Here is a 19394-nt window from a genome sequence, read left to right on the forward strand (position 1 = left end):
AGCATTAAGATTAAATTTAAGGAAAAGGGCCTCTTGCCGTGTTGGGGGAATATTTGCAAATATATATATACCGTATTTTTCGTCCTATAGGACGCACCGGCGTATAAGACGCACCCAACTTTTAGGGGCAAAATCTAAAAAAATAAAGATTTTGAACCCAATAGTGGTCTTCAACCTGCGAACCTCCAGATGTTGCAAAACTACAACTCCCAGCATGCCCGGACAGCCGTTGGCTGTCCGGGCATGCTGGAAGTTGTAGTTTTGCAACATCGGGAGGTCCGCAGATTGAAGACCACTGTATAGGAGGTAATACTCACGTGTCCCCGCCGCTCCGGACCCGTCACCGCTGCCCTGAATGTCGCTCCATCGCTGTCGCCGTGTCCCCGTCGCTCCGGAACATCTCTGCTGCCGGCCGGGTATCCTCGCTCTCCGTCGCCGCCATCACGTCGTTAAGCACGCAGACGCACGTACGCAATGACGAGGAAGGAGAGCGCCGGCCATACAGGGGATCCCTGAACGGAGAAGACACCGAGGAGGCAGGTAAGGTCCCTCCCGGTGTCCTGTAACCACTAACCCGGCTATTCAGTCGGGCTGTTCGGGACCGCCGCGGTGAAATCGCGGCGGTCCCGAACAGCCTGACTGAACAGCCGGGTTAGTGTCACTTTCCCTTCAGACGCGGCGGTCAGCTTTGATCGCTGCATCTGAAGGGTTAATAGAGGGCATCACCGCGATCGGTGATGTCCTGTATTAGCCGCGGGTCCCGGCCGTTGATGGCCGCAGGGACCGCCGCGATAGGGGTGTATTCGCCGTATAAGACGCACCGAGTTTTTCCCCCCAGTTTTGGGGAAGAAAAAGTGCGTCTTATACGGCGAAAAATACGGTATATATATATATATATATATATATATATATATATATATATATATATGCCCATAATCAGGATGACAAGTCATGGGCTAATTTACAACCCTGTTTTCCTGATGACAGGTCTGTTTTAAAGGGGTACTCCACTTCTGCAGGAAAAGTGACCAATTGGTGGGGGTTCTACTGTGAAAAACCGGCGCAAGTCCCTCAAAAAAAAAAAAAATCTGACATTTAGAATGTGTGCTTGAGCTAACTTAAAAAAAAATTTTGGTACGGTAGTATTACTTTAGCACTATATGGCGATATTATGTGAAGGCTGTATAGCAGTGGTCTTCAACCTGCGGACCTCCAGATGTTGCAAAACTACATCTCCCAGCATGCCCGGACAGCCAACGGCTGTCCGGGCATGCTGGGAGTTGTAGTTTTGCAACATCTGGAGGTTGGTTGGTTGAAGACCACTGCTGTATAGTGTTATTTGGGTAGTGTCAGGTAGTAATAGCTCAGCACTTAATGGCAGTATATACACTCCACTACTTTAAAACCTATCCCCAGGGTATTGCAGGGGTCCGACCTCTCCAAAATGGGGCCCCCGCCTCTCCCTGTGCTGGAGGGGCAAGCTGTGCATAACTAGCTTGCCCCCTGACTGGTGAGCAGTTAAGGGGTTAAGAAATATACAGGCAAGGTTTTTAGCCCCCTCCCCCGCCTGTAAAAACTTGTTGGTAACTATAGTGGTATGTCCCATGGGTGGGGGGAAGGAGTGCACCAATCAGGGGTTTAATAGTTTCCCGGGCTTTCAGGAGCCCTCCCCTGGGTATTTATAGCTGTGGTGCCTCCCTTCCCCCCTCAATCTGCCCAGGACCCGGAGTTTTGGCTGCTGGTTGGTGAGTGTCTGCCCCTTATTTATGGCCCGGATGGAGCAGGAGGGTGGGGGCTGGCATGCTCCCTTATGGCTGAGCTGCCTCCCCTCCTGTTGCACCTGAGGCGGGTTCGGGAGGCTGGCGGACCTCTCACCCTCTCACAGTCCCGCTCTCCTTTCCCACTATGGTCCCTGTGAGCACTGTCCCGCCCGTTCCTTTTGCTCTCTTCCCTGCCCGGGGCCAAAGCCCTCTCCCCTGCCTGTGCCTGTATCCCTCTCCCGGGCGTGCTCCTTATGAGCATGCTCTGCTGTTTTTCCTTGTCCCCCCCCCCCTATCCCCCTCCTTGTCCCCCCCCCCCTGTCCTCCTTCTTGTCCCCCTCCCTGTCCCCCTCCTTGTCCGTTCCGTCTCCTTTTCCTTTTTGCGGTCCCCTCCGTCTCCCCCCTCCTGTTCCCCTCCGTCTCCTCCCCCCCCCCTGTTCCCCTCCGTCCGCCCCCCCCTCCCCCTGTTCCCCCCTGGCTCTGGAGGCAGCGGCCCCTGGGGGGCTGCTGCTGTTTTAACCCCCTATGCGCAAATGGACGCTTATTAACGTCCATTTGCGCGCCTTCAGATATAATGCGCGCTCACAAGGTGAGCGCGCATTATATCCGTGGGGTCCCGGTTGCTCTTAGCAACCAGGACCCATGCTACGCCGGACATCGCCGATCGGGTAGATGTCCGGCTTTACATCTTTAGACGCGGCGATCAAAGTTCATCACCGCTTCTGAAGGTGTCATTCCAAGCATCCCGGCTGCTCAGTCGGGCTGACCGGGACCATCGCGATCTAATCGCGATGTCCCGATCAGCTGGGACGCAGCAGGAGGGTCACTTACCTGCCTCCTGCGCGTCCGCTCGTTGATTGATTGCTCCAAGCCTGACATTCAGGCTTGAGCAATCAATCGTTGATAGCACCGATCATTGCCATGTTAATACATGGCAAGTGATCAGTGTTAGGAGCAGTGTGTGCAGGGTTAGGGATCCTATGGAGCTATAACATTGCAAAAAAAAAAAGTTAAGTCAATAAAGGTCATTTAACCCTTCAATAATAAAAGTTTGGTTTGCCCCCTTTTCCCCATCCAAAAAAAATAAAAAATTATAAAAAAAATTATATAAAAAAATTAAATAAAATAAAAAAAATAATAAATAAAAGTGTGTATGTCTGTATGTTTGTGTGTATGTGTGTATATATATGTATAACTGAACAAACAAACAAAAAAATTCTGTATTGCAGACATGCACGTATGTGGTATCTCCGCATGCGTGCATGTCTGGGGTATAACAATATGTCGTCGTTTGAAGTGTTCCGTCTATGGCGTACACGCAAATATAAATAAATGAATAAATAAAATAAAATAAATTTAAATTAAAAGAAGTAAATAAATATAAAATTTCACTATACACGTGAAATACATAATAAATAATATTGGTATAATTTAATACACATATGACAGTTCTGTTTAGCATATTCGATCAATTTTTCTACCGTATATATGAATAAACGGCGTTCAAAAAAAATATCTGAAAAAACGGCAAGGGTACTGCGGACTACTTCGGATTACGGTGCAAACTATTTGAGCTCTCATATCGTCCCCTCTCATTTACCCAGCTCCTCACCCCGCCCACACTGGCACCTCCCCTCTTACCCCCCCTGCCCACTGCGTCCGCCCCCCCCATCACCTCTCCGCCCCGTGTTCCAAACCCCCCCCCCTGCTGCCGCTGCTGTCCTTCTTCCTCCTGCCTCTCCAATGCCCCCCGTGGAGGGGTAGTGAGTGTGGTGGCGGAGTGCCCACGACCCGGCGGTCTCCAGCGTGCCTTGTCCCACTCCTGCGGCGGTGGTGAAGTGGTTCTTCCAGCTGTTGGCTTCTCCATCTTCTGGAATTGGTGAGTGTTCTGATGCGGGGCTTGGCCCCTTCCCCGGTTAGTGTGCTTATGGCTGCGTTCTGTGCAGTGTTCGTCCTTTTGTTTCTGTGTGTACTGGTTGGTCACTGGTTGGGAGTTGGGGAGGAAATGTGTTGGTTGGATTTCCTGGAGAGGAAATGTGTTGGTTGGATTTCCTGGAGAGGAAATGTGTTGGGTGTGTTCGGGGGGCTGAGGTGGCCCCAGGTGTTGGCTATCCAGTATCTCTTGGGTGGGGGTCGGAGCCCAGTGTAGGGCTAACTGGTCTCCTCCGTGTCGGTAAGAAGACAGTGAAAGCGGGGACAACCCGGGGTAGACCTCCACACAGGACGGTGTGGCAGCACCTCTCGGGTTGGCAAGAAGCCAATCGGTGTCTTTGTTACAGTTAAATTGTTATTTATATAAGTAATTTTATAAATAAAGCTGTGGCCGATCCCCACCCACGAAAAAGTTGAATTGTTGTTGTGTCAGTTATTATTTAATTAATTATTGTAATAAGGGGGAGGGGTAGTTATAGCCTGCTAGGAGCTAATTGGGTCTCAACAGTCATGGAGCAGCATGTCGGCACGCACTGGAGAGGTAGGGCCTCCTCAGTAGCAATACTGGGGATAAGTTTTAAAGTAGCACAGTGCCCCTTTAAGTGCCGTACCTAAGTATACTACCATAAAGTGCTCAGCTATTACTACCTCATGCTGACCAAATAATAATATACAGCCCTCAGATAATACCGTCATATAGTGCTACTAACGTTATATAGTAATACTACCGTACCAAATGAAGAAGAAAAAAAGTTTGCTCTACACACATTCTTAATCAGAGTTCTTTCTTCTTATGTACTTGAGCCATTTATTTATTTTTTAATATTAGACCCCCTCCCAGTTGTGCACATTTTGGTGGTATGATATATAGACGACATTTTTTGAAGATATTGTACTGATAACCGTCCTATTATTTGCAATGTCCTCCGCCACCCCTTCCTGATCGCTAAGACAAAGCTCAAAGCTGTCTGGGCATGCTGGGAGTTGTGGTTTTGCAAAAGCTGGAAACTTTAAAGCCCAACCACCCCCCACCCCCATCCCCCCCCCCTTGTCCCTATAAGATCTGCAATTCTGCTCATGTCTATCAGCGCAGTTACATGATACAAAGCATCAGGTTTATTTTTGGAAATGCCGACATGCCTCCGAGGACTCCCACCCCCACCTGTGCCCGCCGCCATCTTCCTGACAATTCTATGTTATAACTCTGTATATATATATTCCTATTCACCCCGTGTGTTGTTGTAACTCCATCCCCCTGCTGGCTCTCCGGTCCCTATGGGATATTCCAGGACTTCCCCGGATCATATCTGAGACCTCATCTCGCCGGTGAGTATTATGTGTAGAAGGGATTTCCTATTTATAACCTGCTGCGTTCTTCATGCTTTGTGTTAAAGGGGAACTCCAACTTTATTTGCCTCTAATGCATTGTTTCCTAACCGGAGAGACCAGATTGGACCCAGCAAACATGCCGCGGAGGTCCTGATCAGCCCCACCAAAAAAACGGCAAGTGCATTTTAACCATTTCAGGTGCCATGGTCAACTTTGATAGCAGTCACTGATGCCTGAAATTTCTGTATGTCAACTGGAACTAACAGGATATGAAGCTCATACACCCTGACCTTGACCAGGGCGTACATGTATGCCCTGTGCCCTCTAAGGGTTCACTTTTTGTAAATATTATGTTGATGATTTTTAAATAAAAGACTGACACCCGACATTCCCAACAATCATCTGTTTGCCACACCCTATGCTCCAGCAAACACAGAAAAACAGAGCTGGAAGCAGACAGCGCCATACATTGAGTAGTGGCTATGTTGGGTTACTGCAGCTCAGTGCTCATTCATTCATTGAAAGCCCAACATACAGTCAATACAAAATGTTCACAGCCAGAGGTGTAACTATAGGGAGTGCAGAGGGTTGCATCTAGGCCCAGGAGCCTGCGGTGGCCCTGTAATAGTTTTTGCATTGGGGCCCAAAAACTTCAAGCTACTGAACAGTACAGAGCTGTCTGCTTCTGGTCCTGTTCACTGTATATGTCAGGGGTTGCCCACTTGTTCATCATAAGAGCCACATTTGATAGACTTCATATATAGCAGTAGGTCCCCATATAGCAGAAGGCCCCCATACTACTTCCATATAGTAGTATACCCCACCCCATATAGCCCCCCATACTGCAGTAGGCCCCCTATAGCAGTAGGCCACCACTCCTATTTAGCAGTAGGCTATCACCCCATACAGCCCACATTTAGCAGAATGCCCCCTATATAGCAGTATGCCCCCTATAATACAGTAGCCCCCCTATACTTCCTCCATATAGCAGTAGGCCCCCATATGACAGAAGGCCCCCATACTGCCCCTCATATAGCAGGAGACCCCATACTGCTCCCATATAGCATTAGGCTCCACCTCATATAGCTTCCATATAGCAGTATGCCCCTATATAGCAGTAGGACCCTATACTGCCTCCATGTAGCAGTAGGCCCCCATATAGCAGAAGGACCCCTATACTGCCCCCCCTCCATATAGCAGTAGGTCCAACCCTAAACAGTCCCCATCTCATACAGCCCCTATATAGCAGTAGGCCCCCATACAGCAGAAGGCCCCCGATACAGTCCTCATATAGCAGTAGGCCCACACATCCAAACAGCAGTAGGTCCCACTCCATACAGCCCCCATATAGCAGTGGGCCCCCACCAAAAGTAATCAGTTACCATCACCAATCTCGACTCCACGGACTGTTCAGTGGCGTTGCGTCCTCCACTTCCCCAACTCAGTGACAGGGTGGCTGCGATGTCTCTAGAGCGTCTCGAAGCAACCTCTACTTTCATAAAGTGACGGAGGCCGACGGATGCCGCCAAAGAGCCGCATGCGGCACGCTTACCACAGTTTAGCCGCCACCGGTATATGTAAACCAATCTACATAGGTCATTCAGAAGTCTGGAAAAGCTGGATGAAAGACATACTGCAACATTCTACTACCAACATACCGAGGGTCACCCAGAAACAGATATACCTAAAAATCACATGAAAATGACTCGAGATTTATTTGTTTATTGTTTTTGCTGGGGCTCTTTAAATTCTGTAAAAAAAAAAATTCTTTTAATTTTTTTTAGGTAGGTAGGGACCCTTTAAAGGATTTAATTGGATTCTGGGTAGGGCAGGTTTTGGCTTCATAGTCTTAAAGTTCTTACATCTTTATGTGTCCCGATTGTTCGAAGATCCTCCCTCCCTTCCTGGTAACATTACTCAGTCCTCCTCTTCTGTCCCACAGGCTGCACTGCACCGCAGCTTCCGAAGACTCAACATGGGCTCCCTGATCCTGACCACCTACCTCCTGTCCACCCTCGTGTCTGCGGGTAAGGGCACACTTATGGGATCTTTTAAATATATAGAATTTTTTTTTTTTTTTTTGGGAATGTGTGCAAAATCTATTATCATCGCTATTATCGTCACCACCTGCATCATCGTCACCACCTGCATCATCATCACCACCTGCATCATCGTCACCACCTGCATCATCGTCACCACCTGCATCATCGTCACTTATGATAAATATTGATACTTTGTACACGATTTGTTTATACAGTTGAATCTCCCATTGTATCACTTATGATCATTGAGTATATAATGTGTATCTCTTTGGGTGCCTCCCCTCCCTCTGTATACATTGTATCTCCCGTCGCCGGATATATTTTTAGATCTGCTGTGTGCTCAGAATTCCCGTCCGCCTTCGCCGCTGTTGTTGCTGCAGATGCTCGGTGCAGTGATCCCCGTAGATCTGCAGTATTCTGCAAAACCCAGACTGCACCAAGTGGCCGAGCAGGAAAGGGGTGTGAGCTGTATTGTGCAATATTAATTCTATGGTGATGAATTCATTTCGGAATTTGTGGGATATAAATGTTTTATGGTCAGAAGATTGCAGATGTAGCAGAACTGAGTATAGTTAATAAATCTTCTACGCATTTTTATCCCAACTAGGGTTGCAAAACTACAACTCCCAGCATGCCCGGACAGCCGAAGGCTGTCCGGGCATGCTGGGAGTTGTAGTTTTGCACTAGCCTAGAACAGTGTTCTATGCTATCTTAGCTCTGCTACATCAAATGTCAATAATTAAAGGGATACATGCATCAAGCTATTGTATTACGTTCTAGCCCTTATCTTAAGTCTTATTGAAATGATCAGGTTTATCTATCCAGAATCGGATTTAAAATCAAATTCCAAGGCACAAAGTTGCAGCTACCTATGACTAACTATAGGCCACACCTATGCTATGATTAAATACACACATTCTCCTAGTGGACACTAGCGGTATTGCATGCAGTAGACGTCATTCTGCTTCACTGCATCAATATATAGTTACAAAAAAACTGACTGATATAGATAATCAAAGGTAGTTTAGTTTATTTTTTATTTTTTTTAAGCCATAGCACCATTCAAAAGCCAACACTATGCTGCTACTTATACTACTACTACTGCTACTAATAATAATAAAATGTGCGCTGCAGGGAAAAAGTTCTCTGACAGATCACACCCAATCATTGGGATTCCTACCATATAAAAAAAAGTGTGACACTCACCTATGAATAATAATAATATTAATAATAATAATAAGGATGATGATTATTATTATTCATGTGCAATACTACATTTCACCTGAAATGGCGCTGCAGGGGAATTGTTCTCTGACAGATCACACCCAGTCATTGGGATTCCTACCATATAAAAAAAAGTATGACTCTCACCTATGAATGATAATAATAATAATAATATTAATAATAATAATTATTATTATTTTTCATGTGCAATACTACATTTCACCTGAAATGGCGCTGCAGGGGAATTGTTCTCTGAAAGATCACACCCAATCATTGGGATTCCTACCATCCAAGAAATGTATGATCCATCTATGAATAATAATAATAAAAAATTATATTCATAATAATAAAACAAACAAAGTATGATCCTTCTATGTATGATAATAATAATAATAATAATAATATAATATGTGTAATACTTCATTTCACCTGTGATGGCGCTGCAGAGGAATTGTTCTCTCTTAGATCTAATCATTGGGATTCCTTTCATCCAAACAATGTATTATCTACCTATGTATAATAATAATAATTATAATAATAATAAAAAAACATGTGCAATACTACATTTCACCTGAAATGGCGCTGCAGAGGAACTGTTTTCTGACAGATCACAGCCAGTCATTGGGATTCCTACCATCCAAACAATGTATGATCCATCTATGAATAATAATAATTATAATAATAATAATCATAATAATACAAAGTATGATCCTCCTATGTATGATGATAATAATATTAATATGTGTAATACTTCCTTTCACCTGTGATGGCGCTGCAGAGAAATTGTTCTCTCTTAGATCTAATCATTGGGATTCCTATCATCCAAACAATGTATTATCTACCTATGTATGATGATAATAATAATAATAAAACACGTACAATACTTCATTTCACCTGTGATGGCGCTGCAGAGGAACTGTTTTCTGACAGATCGCAGCCAGTCATTGGGATTCCTACCGTATAAACAATGTATGACCCACCTAACTTTTGGGTCTCTTTGAGTGTTGTGGATGAGATCAGTGATATCTTCTGCTCATCAATCCCCCCCATTGTCATCACTGGACATTGACCCCCTTATTCTGTTCTCATTTGATATGACATCTGCTTGAATTTTGAGGGAATTAATAAATTACAGTCTATTGTTCTGGTCCTGGCCCTGCAGATGTGTGGCCATGAGAATATATAAACAATGATGCTAATGTATGCAGATCTGTGGTACATTTAACCCATTGGGGCTGTGCATCACTGTTTTTTTTGGGCACTGATTGGGTTAATATACAATGCAGACAATCTTAGATATACTTGTAAGATTTAAATGGTCAAAATCTCCCCTTGTGCCCCCACTTAGTAATTAGGTTCCCCTTATTTTTTTACATAATGTAGTCCCTCTTGTGCCCCCAAATTTTGTAGTAGTTAAAATTCCCTGGTGCCCCCACATAGTAGTTAGGTCCCTTAGTGATCCATATATACGGTAGTAATAAAGTCCCCCTTCATGGTTTCACAGATTTGTTAGGGCCCTTGTGGACCCATAGAGCAGTAAGGTCCCCATGGTGGCCTCACATGGTAATCAGGTCCTTTGGTGGCCTTGCATGGTAGTTAGGTCCTTTTGGTGGCCTCAGATAGTAGTCACATAGTAGTTAGGTCCATTGGTGGTCTTGCATAGTAGTTAGGTCCTTTGATGACCTCACATAGTAGTTAGGTCCTTTGGTGGTCTTGCATAGTAGTTAGGTTCCTTTGGTGGCCTTGCATAGTAATCAGGTCCTTTGGTGGCCTTGCATAGTAGTTAGGTCTTTTGGTGGCCTCACATAGTAGTTAGGTCCTTTGGTGGTCTTGCATAGCAGCTAGGTTCCTTTGGTGGCCTTGCATAGTAATCAGGTCCTTTGGTGGCCTCGCATAGTAGTTAGTTCTTTTGGTGGCCTCACATAATAGTTAGGTCCTTTGGTGGTCTTGCATAGTAGTTAGGTTCCTTGGTGGCCTCACATAGTAATCAGGTCCTTTGGTGGCCTTGCATAGTAGTTAGGTCCTTTGGTAGCCTCACATAGTAGTTAGGTCCTTTGGTGGCCTCGCATAGTAGTTAGGTCCTTTGGTGGCCTCGCACAGTAATTAGGTCCTTTGGTGGCCCCGCACAGTAGTTAGGTCCTTTGGTTGCCTCGCATAGTAGTTAGGTCCTTTGGTGGCCTCACATAGTAGTTAGGTCCTTTGGTGGCCTCGCATAGTAGTTAGGTCCTTTGGAGGCCTCACACATTAGTTAGGTCCTTTGGCGGCCTCGCACAGTAGTTAGGTCCTTTGGTGGCCTTGCATAGTAGTTAGGTCCTTTGGTGGCCTCGCACAGTAGTTAGGTCCTTTGGTGGCCTCGCATAGTAGTTAGGTCCTTTGGTGGCCTCGCACAGTAGTTAGGTCCTTTGTTGGCCTCGCACAGTAGTTAGGTCCTTTGGTGGCCTTGCATAGTAGTTAGGTCCTTTGGTGGCCTCGCACAGTAGTTAGGTCCTTTGGTGGCCTCGCACAGTAGTTAGGTCCTTTGGTGGCCTCGCATAGTAGTTAGGTTCCTTGGTGGCCTCACATAGTAGTTAGGTTCCTTGGTGGCCTCGCATAGTAATCAGGTCCTTTGGTGGCCTCACGTAGTAGTTAGGTCATTTGGTGGCCTCACATAGTAGTTAGGTCCCCTTGGTGGCCTCACGTAGTAGTTGGGTCATTTGGTGGCCTCACGTAGTAGTTGGGTCATTTGGTGGCCTCACATAGTAGTTAGGTTCCTTGGTGGCCTCGCATAGTAGTTAGGTTCCTTGGTGGCCTCGCATAGTAATCAGGTCCTCTGGTGGCCTCACATAGTAGCTAGGTGCCCTTGGTGGCCTCACATAGTAGTTAGGTCCCTTGATGACCCTTATAGCAGTAGTAAGGTCCCCCTGCTGGCCTCACATAGTAGTTAAAAAATAAATTTTCTGGAGCAAATAGTGGTTGCCTGACACTCCTCTGTGGGTGAGCAAAGAAGCACGCCAGGCTGTGGCACTTGAGCAGTTTGGCACCACCTCATTGACACTTGGCTGAGAAATAAACATCCATCCAACAGTGTCTGCAGCTCTTAGAAGCAAATACAGCTAAAAGATTTCCTATAAGCTTCCCTTATGCTCTTGCATAGTAGGTTGGCTACTTCTTTGGCCCCCACATAGTAGTTAGGGCTCCTTTTCCCTTTTGCCTCCTTCTTATATTAGTTATATCCCACTAGTGCTTCATCATAGTAGTTAGGCCTCCCGGGTGTTCCCGTATAGTAGATAGATCCTCGTGTCCCCCCCCCCCCCCCCCCCCCCAAAGTAGTTAAAGGGATACTCCGGTGAAAACCTTTTTTCTTTTAAATCAACTGGTGCCAGAAAGTTAAACAGATTTGTAAATTACTTCTATTAAAAAAAATCTTAATCCTTCCTGTACTTATTAGCTGCTGAATACTACAGAGGAAATTCTTTTCTTTTTGGAATTCTCTCTGATGACATCACGAGCACAGTGCTCTTTGCTGACGTCATTATAATAATATTAACTCTTTATTTATTGTTGTCCTTAGTGGGATTTGAACCCGAGGCCCCAGCACTGCAAGGCAGCAGTGCTAACCACTGAGCCACCATGCTGCCCTTAGCATACATCTGCTATGCACGGTTGCTAAAATGGACAGAGATGTCAGCAGAGAGCACTGTGCTCGTGATGTCATCAGTGTTCCAAAAAGAAAGGAATTTCCTCTGTAGCATTCAGCAGCTAATAAGTACTGGAAGGATTACGATTTTTTAATAGAAGTCATTTACAAATATGTTTAACTTTCTGGCACCAGTTGATTTAAAAGAAAAAAGGTTTTCACCGGAGTACCCCTTTAAGTCCCCCTGGTGCTCTTTAATAGTATTTAGGTAGTTAGGTCCTCCTTGTGCCCACACATAGTATTTAGGTAGTATTTGTGGCCCCACATATTAGTCAGGTCCCCCTTGTACCCCCTGCCTAGTAGTTAGTCCCTCTTGTGCTGCTGCATGGTAGTTAGGTCCCCCCTGGTGTCCCCACATAGTAGGTAGGCAGCATTCCTGGCCATCGCAGCACTGTGGCCCTTATGGTGTCACTCAGTTGCCATGGTGGTCAGCCCCAGCTATGGTTACCAGACAATGCAGATGCCAGATGGCCACAGTCGCCCATGATTGGAGTTGGGTGCCATCACCAGCATTTCTGTATACCCCCTGTGTAGACTCTGACTTCTGCCTGTTTCCCGGCCTCCACCTTTGGATTCTGATTTGGAGTAGAAGAGTCCCTCCCGTTCTGACCCGGCTTGGTTTCCGGTATTGTTTTTAGATACTGACTTTGTTCTGATGCTGCGCTCTTGTTCTCACGCCAGGCTGGTTCCTGAGTTATGACCCAAATGAGTAAGGGACAAAACAATTGTTAAAAGTTTACTGATACTGCCAAAGGGCAGAACAATGTTACCCACTCTACCCACACACTATAAAGAATAAATAACACTTAACTTTTGATAAATTGAGCCTGTGCGCTAAAAACCCAACATTGCCCTATATTGGGTAATAATAAGCTATTTGTTGCCAACGGGCACTCACTAACTATGCAGACCACAATAAAGCTTAAAGGGGGGGTAAGATGTCTGATCGTGGGGGGATCCCGCCACTGGGGACCCCCGCGATCTCCATGCTGTACCCGTTGTTTGTTTAAAGCGTCGGGTTCAGTGCCGAAGGCTCATGACATCAAGGCCGCTCCCCGCTTGTGATGTCATGGCCACTTCCCCTCAATGCAAGTCTATGGGAGGGGGCATGACGGAAGTCACGCCCCCTCCCATAGACTTGCATTGAGGGGGCATGGCGGGGCATGACCTTGACGTCGCAAGCCTCTTTCCCGCATCGCCAGTCATCCGGCATGGTGCAAAGTTTGCTCCATGCACCGGATGTCTGGGGTGCCGCAGCCGAGATTGCAGGTGTCCCCAGCCGCGAGACCCCCGCGATCAGACAGCTTATCCCCTATCCTTTGGATAGGGGATAAAATGTCTAGGGGCAGAGTACCCCTTTAAGTGCACCTGCAATATGCACTCAGGAACTAATAACAGGATCTTAAATGACAAATAAAACATTTGAAATAGCCTCTTGCCCCCAACATGTTTCACCACATCAAGTGGTGTCCTCAGAGGCAATAGGGCAACTCACTCTCCCGCTTGGAATGGAAGGCCTCAAAGACTTATAATAGGCAGCAAAATGAAGGTTGCTGTGAGCTGGGGAGTGAAGTGCGTCTCCCTGCTCGATCTCCTGATTAGTGTTGGCAGAAGGATCCTTGCTCAGCTAGTTTTTCAGTTCTTGCTAGTAGATTCTCCATCTTGGAGCTGGGAACAGGATACTGGAAGAAAGAAACCCTCACAATGTGAACTGTAATGTCTATGAGGTATTACAATTATACAATCTATACTAGGGAATAGCTAGAGGGTCCGAAGGAGATACTAAGACATTAGGTAGGTGGGAGCCTTATGACAGATTATACATTGGGCCCAAGAGCTTTAAGTTACATAAAATCTTCATCCTTGTGTTTTACAGGTCATTCCCTGACTTGTTTTGTCTGTAGACAGGAAGGAGAACTCTCGTGCAGCGGAGAAGAAAGAGCTTGTCCTAAGGACTATGTGTGTGCGTCCACCGCCACCATCACTATTATGGGTACGTTGCTTCTCCTCTTTGTTTCTTGTAAAAATTATGTCCGTACAAATAGTCAAATTGTAGAAGAAATTTACTTGTAAACACATTCCATAAAAAAGTTTAGTCACTTATTTTCCATTGCTGTCACGTACCAACAACCCATAAAGAGAAGACGTCGGCCGTCACACTCTCCGGCACCACACTCAGAGCACATAGAGCCTGGTCAGCGGATCAGATACTGGGTGCTCAACTTCTTTGAAAAAGTAGAAATACGGAAAGTAAGATGGAGCACTCACCATTCTGTCCAAATCTTCTTAATTTCGTATAAAACTTTAAATGAAGACAATGCGGGGAGACATTACAGAAGGACGGGGATCGTGGTCAAACAACAGTTTCGCACCAGCCGATGCTTTGTGTGGAGGCCGGACGAAGCACCTGCTGTTGCGAAAGTCACACTCACAGAATGATGAGTCCGCCATCTTACTTTTCTTTTTTGATTATGAATTCTCCTGTACTGATCCTGAGTTAGGCTGGGTTCACACTACGTTTTCTCCCATACGGGAGCGCATACGGCAGGGGGAGCTAAAACCTCGCGCTCCCGTATGCCTTCGTATGGGCTCCCGTATGTAATTCATTTCAATGAGCCGGCCGGAGTGAAACGTTCGGTCGGCTCATTTTTGCGCCGTATGCGCTTTTACAACCGGACCTAAAACTGTGGTCAACCACGGTTTGAGGTCCGGTCGTAAAAGCGCATACGGCGCAAAAATGAGCCGACCGGACCGAACGTTTCACTCCGGTCGGCTCATTGAAATGAATGACATACGGGAGCGCATACGAAGGCATACGGGAGCGCGAGGTTTTAGCTCCCCCCTGCCGTATGCGCTCCCGTATGGGAGAAAACGTAGTGTGAACCCACCCTTATATGCTGAATTGTACTCCAGAGCTGCACTTACTATTCTGCTGGTGGGGTCACTGTGTACATACATTACATTACTTATCCTGTACTGATCCTGAGTTATATCCTGTATTATACTCCAGAGCTGTACTCACTATTCTGCTGGTGAGATCACTGTGTACATACATTACATTACTTATCCTGTACTGATCCTGAGTTATATCCTGTATTATACTCCAGAGCTGTACTCACTATTCTGCTGGTGAGGTCACTGTGTACATACATTACATTACTTATCCTGTACTGATCCTGAGTTATATCCTATATTATACTCCAGAGCTGTACTCACTATTCTGCTGGTGAGGTCACTGTGTACATACATTACATTACTTATCCTGTACTGATCCTGAGTTATATCCTGTATTATACTCCAGAGCTGTACTCACTATTCTGCTGGTGAGGTCACTGTGTACATACATTACATTACTTATCCTGTACTGATCCTGAGTTATATCCTGTATTATACTCCAGAGCTGTACTCTCTATTCTGCTGGTGAGATCACTGTGTACATACATTACATTACTTATCCTGTACTGATCCTGAGTTATATCCTGTAGATCTTTTATTAAAAAATATAAAACATTACAAAAAGAATAAACATCACCATAACAATAATACAAACAACATACACCTGTATAATATATACAAAAATGAGTCCATATTAGTCCAAAAATGTCCAACCAAGTGTCTTCTGGTCCAGCCTCATTCTCACCAAACACACCGCTATAATAACAACAACTACTAAACACTCTACAATAATAATAATACTTACAGTAATAATAATAACAATAATAACTAAAAACTGGTCCGGTTGCATTTCCCCACCCAAAATAATAAATATAATAAATATGTGTCAAACCACCAACAAACACCACAATAAGAAAAACCGAATATACAATGTTTTTTATATATAATTTTTTTTTTTTTTTTTTTTTTTTGGCCCTGAGCTGGTCCCGCATCCCATGCCCCCAGTACATGATAACAGACGTCCATGAACCAGTCCAGGATTTTTTTTTTTTTTTTTTAAATAAAAAGTCCCACACAGAATCCCCCCTCCCCCCATCTACCCACCACCCAACCTAACACTAAACCCCAACACGACACAACCCCTAGAAAAAAATACAATATATATATACATATATACACATATACATAAATGTACAAACAAAACAAATATATACAAAATAATACAAACCAAACAACAAACATCAATAAGGCTTTTCAATCACACAAACCCCTAAAGCTCAAGTTCAGTGCCTGCAAGCCCTATATCACCATATATCTACAGCACAAAACAAAAAGACTAATGTGCCAGCATCAGCCCACCACCAGGGGGAGACAACAGGCTAAGGCACTTTAAAGGCAGAGCCCCTCCACAGACGAGAGGCCCTGCCAGCACCCAGCCTCTCGTACTCCAGAGAACGCACCTTCACCAGGTCACCAAGAATGTTCCTAACCACCTCACCCACAGGGAGGATTTTACGCTGCGTCGACACTAAACACCGTGCGTTCCACGTGTAATACCTGACCACTGAGCTGACTAGGAATAAAGTGCACCGGTCCCAGCCTCCAAGGTTTCTGAATGCCCCATAGGCCCATTCCGCATAGGAGAGACTGGCCAGCCGAGGCCAACCAATGGAAGCGCCCACCCTGTTGTAAACCTCTGTGTTAAAGGGACAATGAAGCAGAAAATGCTCCATGCTTTCCAGCATGCCTCCACACTCTTCGCGGGGACATCCCCGGTCATCAGAGCTCCTGCACTTCAGATTGTCCCTCACACACAGTTTCCCATGGAAGCAGCGCCAAGTCAAGTCCCAAAACTTCAAGGGGATCCTGATAGAATTCAAAAGCTCTAATCCCACCTCCAGATCCCAACTTGGGCAGTCCTTGAGTGCCAATGGCCTCTGGAAATGAGAAGACAGGACCCTCTTGTCAAGGAATTTCCTCGACAGAGTCCTAATCTCCCACATCCCCAGACCCCACCGACGAATAACCTTCAGAACCGGGGTAGCATAAGCCGGGAGATGCCCGTGTGGTGTGCGAAGATCCTTCACTTGCCCTCCTGTCTCCCATTCCTGGAAGAAAGGCTGAAACCATCCCCTACAGGAGGATACCCACGGAGGAGCCCTCTCTGACCAGAGGTTTGCTATATTGGTCTTAAGAAAGGTATTCACTAGGAACACCACAGGGTTGACCATACACAACCCCCCTAGTCTCCTCGTACGGTACGTAACCTCCCTCTTCACTAGGTTCAGTCTATTCCCCCATAACATTTGGAAGAACACACTGTAGACCCGGGTCCAGAGAGGTTCTGGCAACATGCATACACTGCCCAGATATATCAGCAAAGGGAGCAGGAAAGTTTTCATCAGGTTAACCCTTTCCCGGAGGGTCAAAGACCAACCCTTCCACTGATCTACCTTCTGAGCGGCGATCTTAAGCCTGCTGTCCCAGTTTTGTTTGGGGTAATCCCCTTGACCAAATTCGATGCCGAGGACTTTTGCGGATTCCTGGGGCTCTGGAAGGGCGTCCGGGAGATCAAAATCAGGATCTCCCCCTCCCAGCCAGAGACTCTCACACTTATCCTGATTGATCTTTGACCCGGATGCCTCCAAGTAGCGGTCCACCTCTGACATCACCCATCTGCCCTCCTCTTGTGAGGAGACAAACACGGTGACATCATCAGCGTACGCTACCGCCCTCAGAGCCGAATCCGGCACCTCCAGGTCCATTCTCACCCCCGCCAACGGTCCACAATCAATCCCTCTAAGGAAAGGATCGATTGCAAACACGTACAGCAAAGGGCTCAAAGGACAACCCTGACGGACACCAGACCCAACCTCAAAAGAGCGGCCAATCCAACCATTCACAAGCGGGAAACTCTCTGCCCCTACATACAAGGTCTTAAGCCAATCAACAAAACCCCCTGGCAGGCCATATCTCAGAAGGACAGACCAGAGGTACTCATGGTTAACCCGATCAAACGCTTTTGCCTGATCCAAGGAAAGCAAGTACCCCTTCCAGTGGCCAGCCCTACCCTGCTCCACAGCCTCTCGGACACTGAGCACAGCACTGAATGTACTGCGGCCTGGAACAGAGCAATGCTGAGCCCCCGAAAGGAGCCGGGGTGCAAACTCCACCAGCCGATTAAACAGCACTTTTGCCAGAATCTTTCTGTCCGCATTGAGAAGCGCTATGGGACGCCAATTCTCAATGTGGGACGGGTCTTTACCCTTTGACAGGATGATCAGCGCTGACCTCCTCATTGACTTTGGCAGAGTGCCCGAGGATAGACACTCATTAAAAACCGCGGTCAAGAGGGGAACCAAAGTGTCCTTAAAGGTCTTATAGAACTCAGATGTTAAGCCATCCGGCCCGGGTGACTTCTTGAGGGCAAGCCCATCAATAGCCATCCTGACTTCCTCTTCCCGGATCATCTCTGTCAAAACGTCAAGAGAGGGGTCTACTCCTGGTTCAGGGACGGTTTCAGCCAAGAAAGCTGATACCTTATCTCGATCTAGATCCTTCCTTCCCAAGAGGTGCGAGTAGAAGGATCTGACGACCTCCAGGATCCCTGATCTGGACCTTTTCAAGGATCCCGTACTATCAATCAGTCCTGAGACTACTTTACTATTCACTGACATCTTGCAGTTTCTGTAAGGGTCGGGCGAGCGGTACTTCCCGTAATCCCTCTCAAAAACCAAAGATGCGTGCCTATCGTACTGGCACTTCATCAGCAAGGACTTCACTCTGGAGATATCATCACGACTACCTCCAGTCGAGACAAGGTTCTCAAGTTTCTTCCTCAGGCCCTGGTACAAACGGTACCTGTTTAGGCTTCTGAGGCCCGAGAGCTGGCGGAAGAATCTCGCAACCCTTTCCTTGAAGATCTCCCACCACTCTGACTTACTGCTACAAAGGCCCAGCAATGGTACCTGGCTCTGAAGAAAATCCTCAAAGGACTGTCTTATCTCCGCTTCTTCCAAGAGAGACGAATTCAGCTTCCAATAGCCTCTGCCCATCCGGGGGGTCTCTGTGACATTCAGAGAAAACAAAATTAAACAGTGATCGGAGAACTCCACCTCAACAACAGACACTGCTGAAGAGACGGCTTCCTCCTTTAAATAAAACCTGTCTATTCTAGACCTACAACTACCCCTATGATAGGTGAATTCCGCGTGGCCTGGGGTGTGCCGGATGTGGACATCCACCAGGCGAGCCTCACTCGCTATGCTATTAAGGGCGACGCTATCATAAGTCAGCTTGTCTCTGGCACCTCCCCTGTCTTGGGGCCTCGTGACAGCATTAAAGTCCCCTCCAAAGACCACCTGCTGACTTGTAAAAAGATAGGGCTTGATCCTCATAAAGAGACACTTCCGGTCCCACTTAGACTGTGGGCCGTAGATGTTAATAAGGCGAAGTTCTTGTCCCCTCATGAGGACATCTAAGATCAGGCACCTCCCCATTTCTAACTCGATAACCCGTCGGCATTCTACCGCTGCG

At 46.5% G+C, this 19394-nt stretch overlaps 1 protein-coding gene across 1 annotated transcript in view; it reads left to right on the top strand.

The window, feature by feature from the left end:
* The first annotated feature begins 941 nt into the window (after nt 1-941).
* Nucleotides 942-19394, top strand: part of LOC130294269 (phospholipase A2 inhibitor and Ly6/PLAUR domain-containing protein-like) — a 30057-nt gene continuing 11604 nt past the window's right edge. The window contains exons 1-5 of the mRNA XM_056543881.1: nt 942-987; nt 1619-1745; nt 5087-5195; nt 6964-7048; nt 13840-13956. Of these exons, the coding sequence (XP_056399856.1) occupies nt 942-987; nt 1619-1745; nt 5087-5195; nt 6964-7048; nt 13840-13956 (484 nt within the window). The remainder of the gene's footprint in view (nt 988-1618; nt 1746-5086; nt 5196-6963; nt 7049-13839; nt 13957-19394) is intronic.

This window comes from Hyla sarda, chromosome 10 (genome assembly GCF_029499605.1).
Source record: "Hyla sarda isolate aHylSar1 chromosome 10, aHylSar1.hap1, whole genome shotgun sequence".
NCBI lineage: Eukaryota > Metazoa > Chordata > Amphibia > Anura > Hylidae > Hyla > Hyla sarda.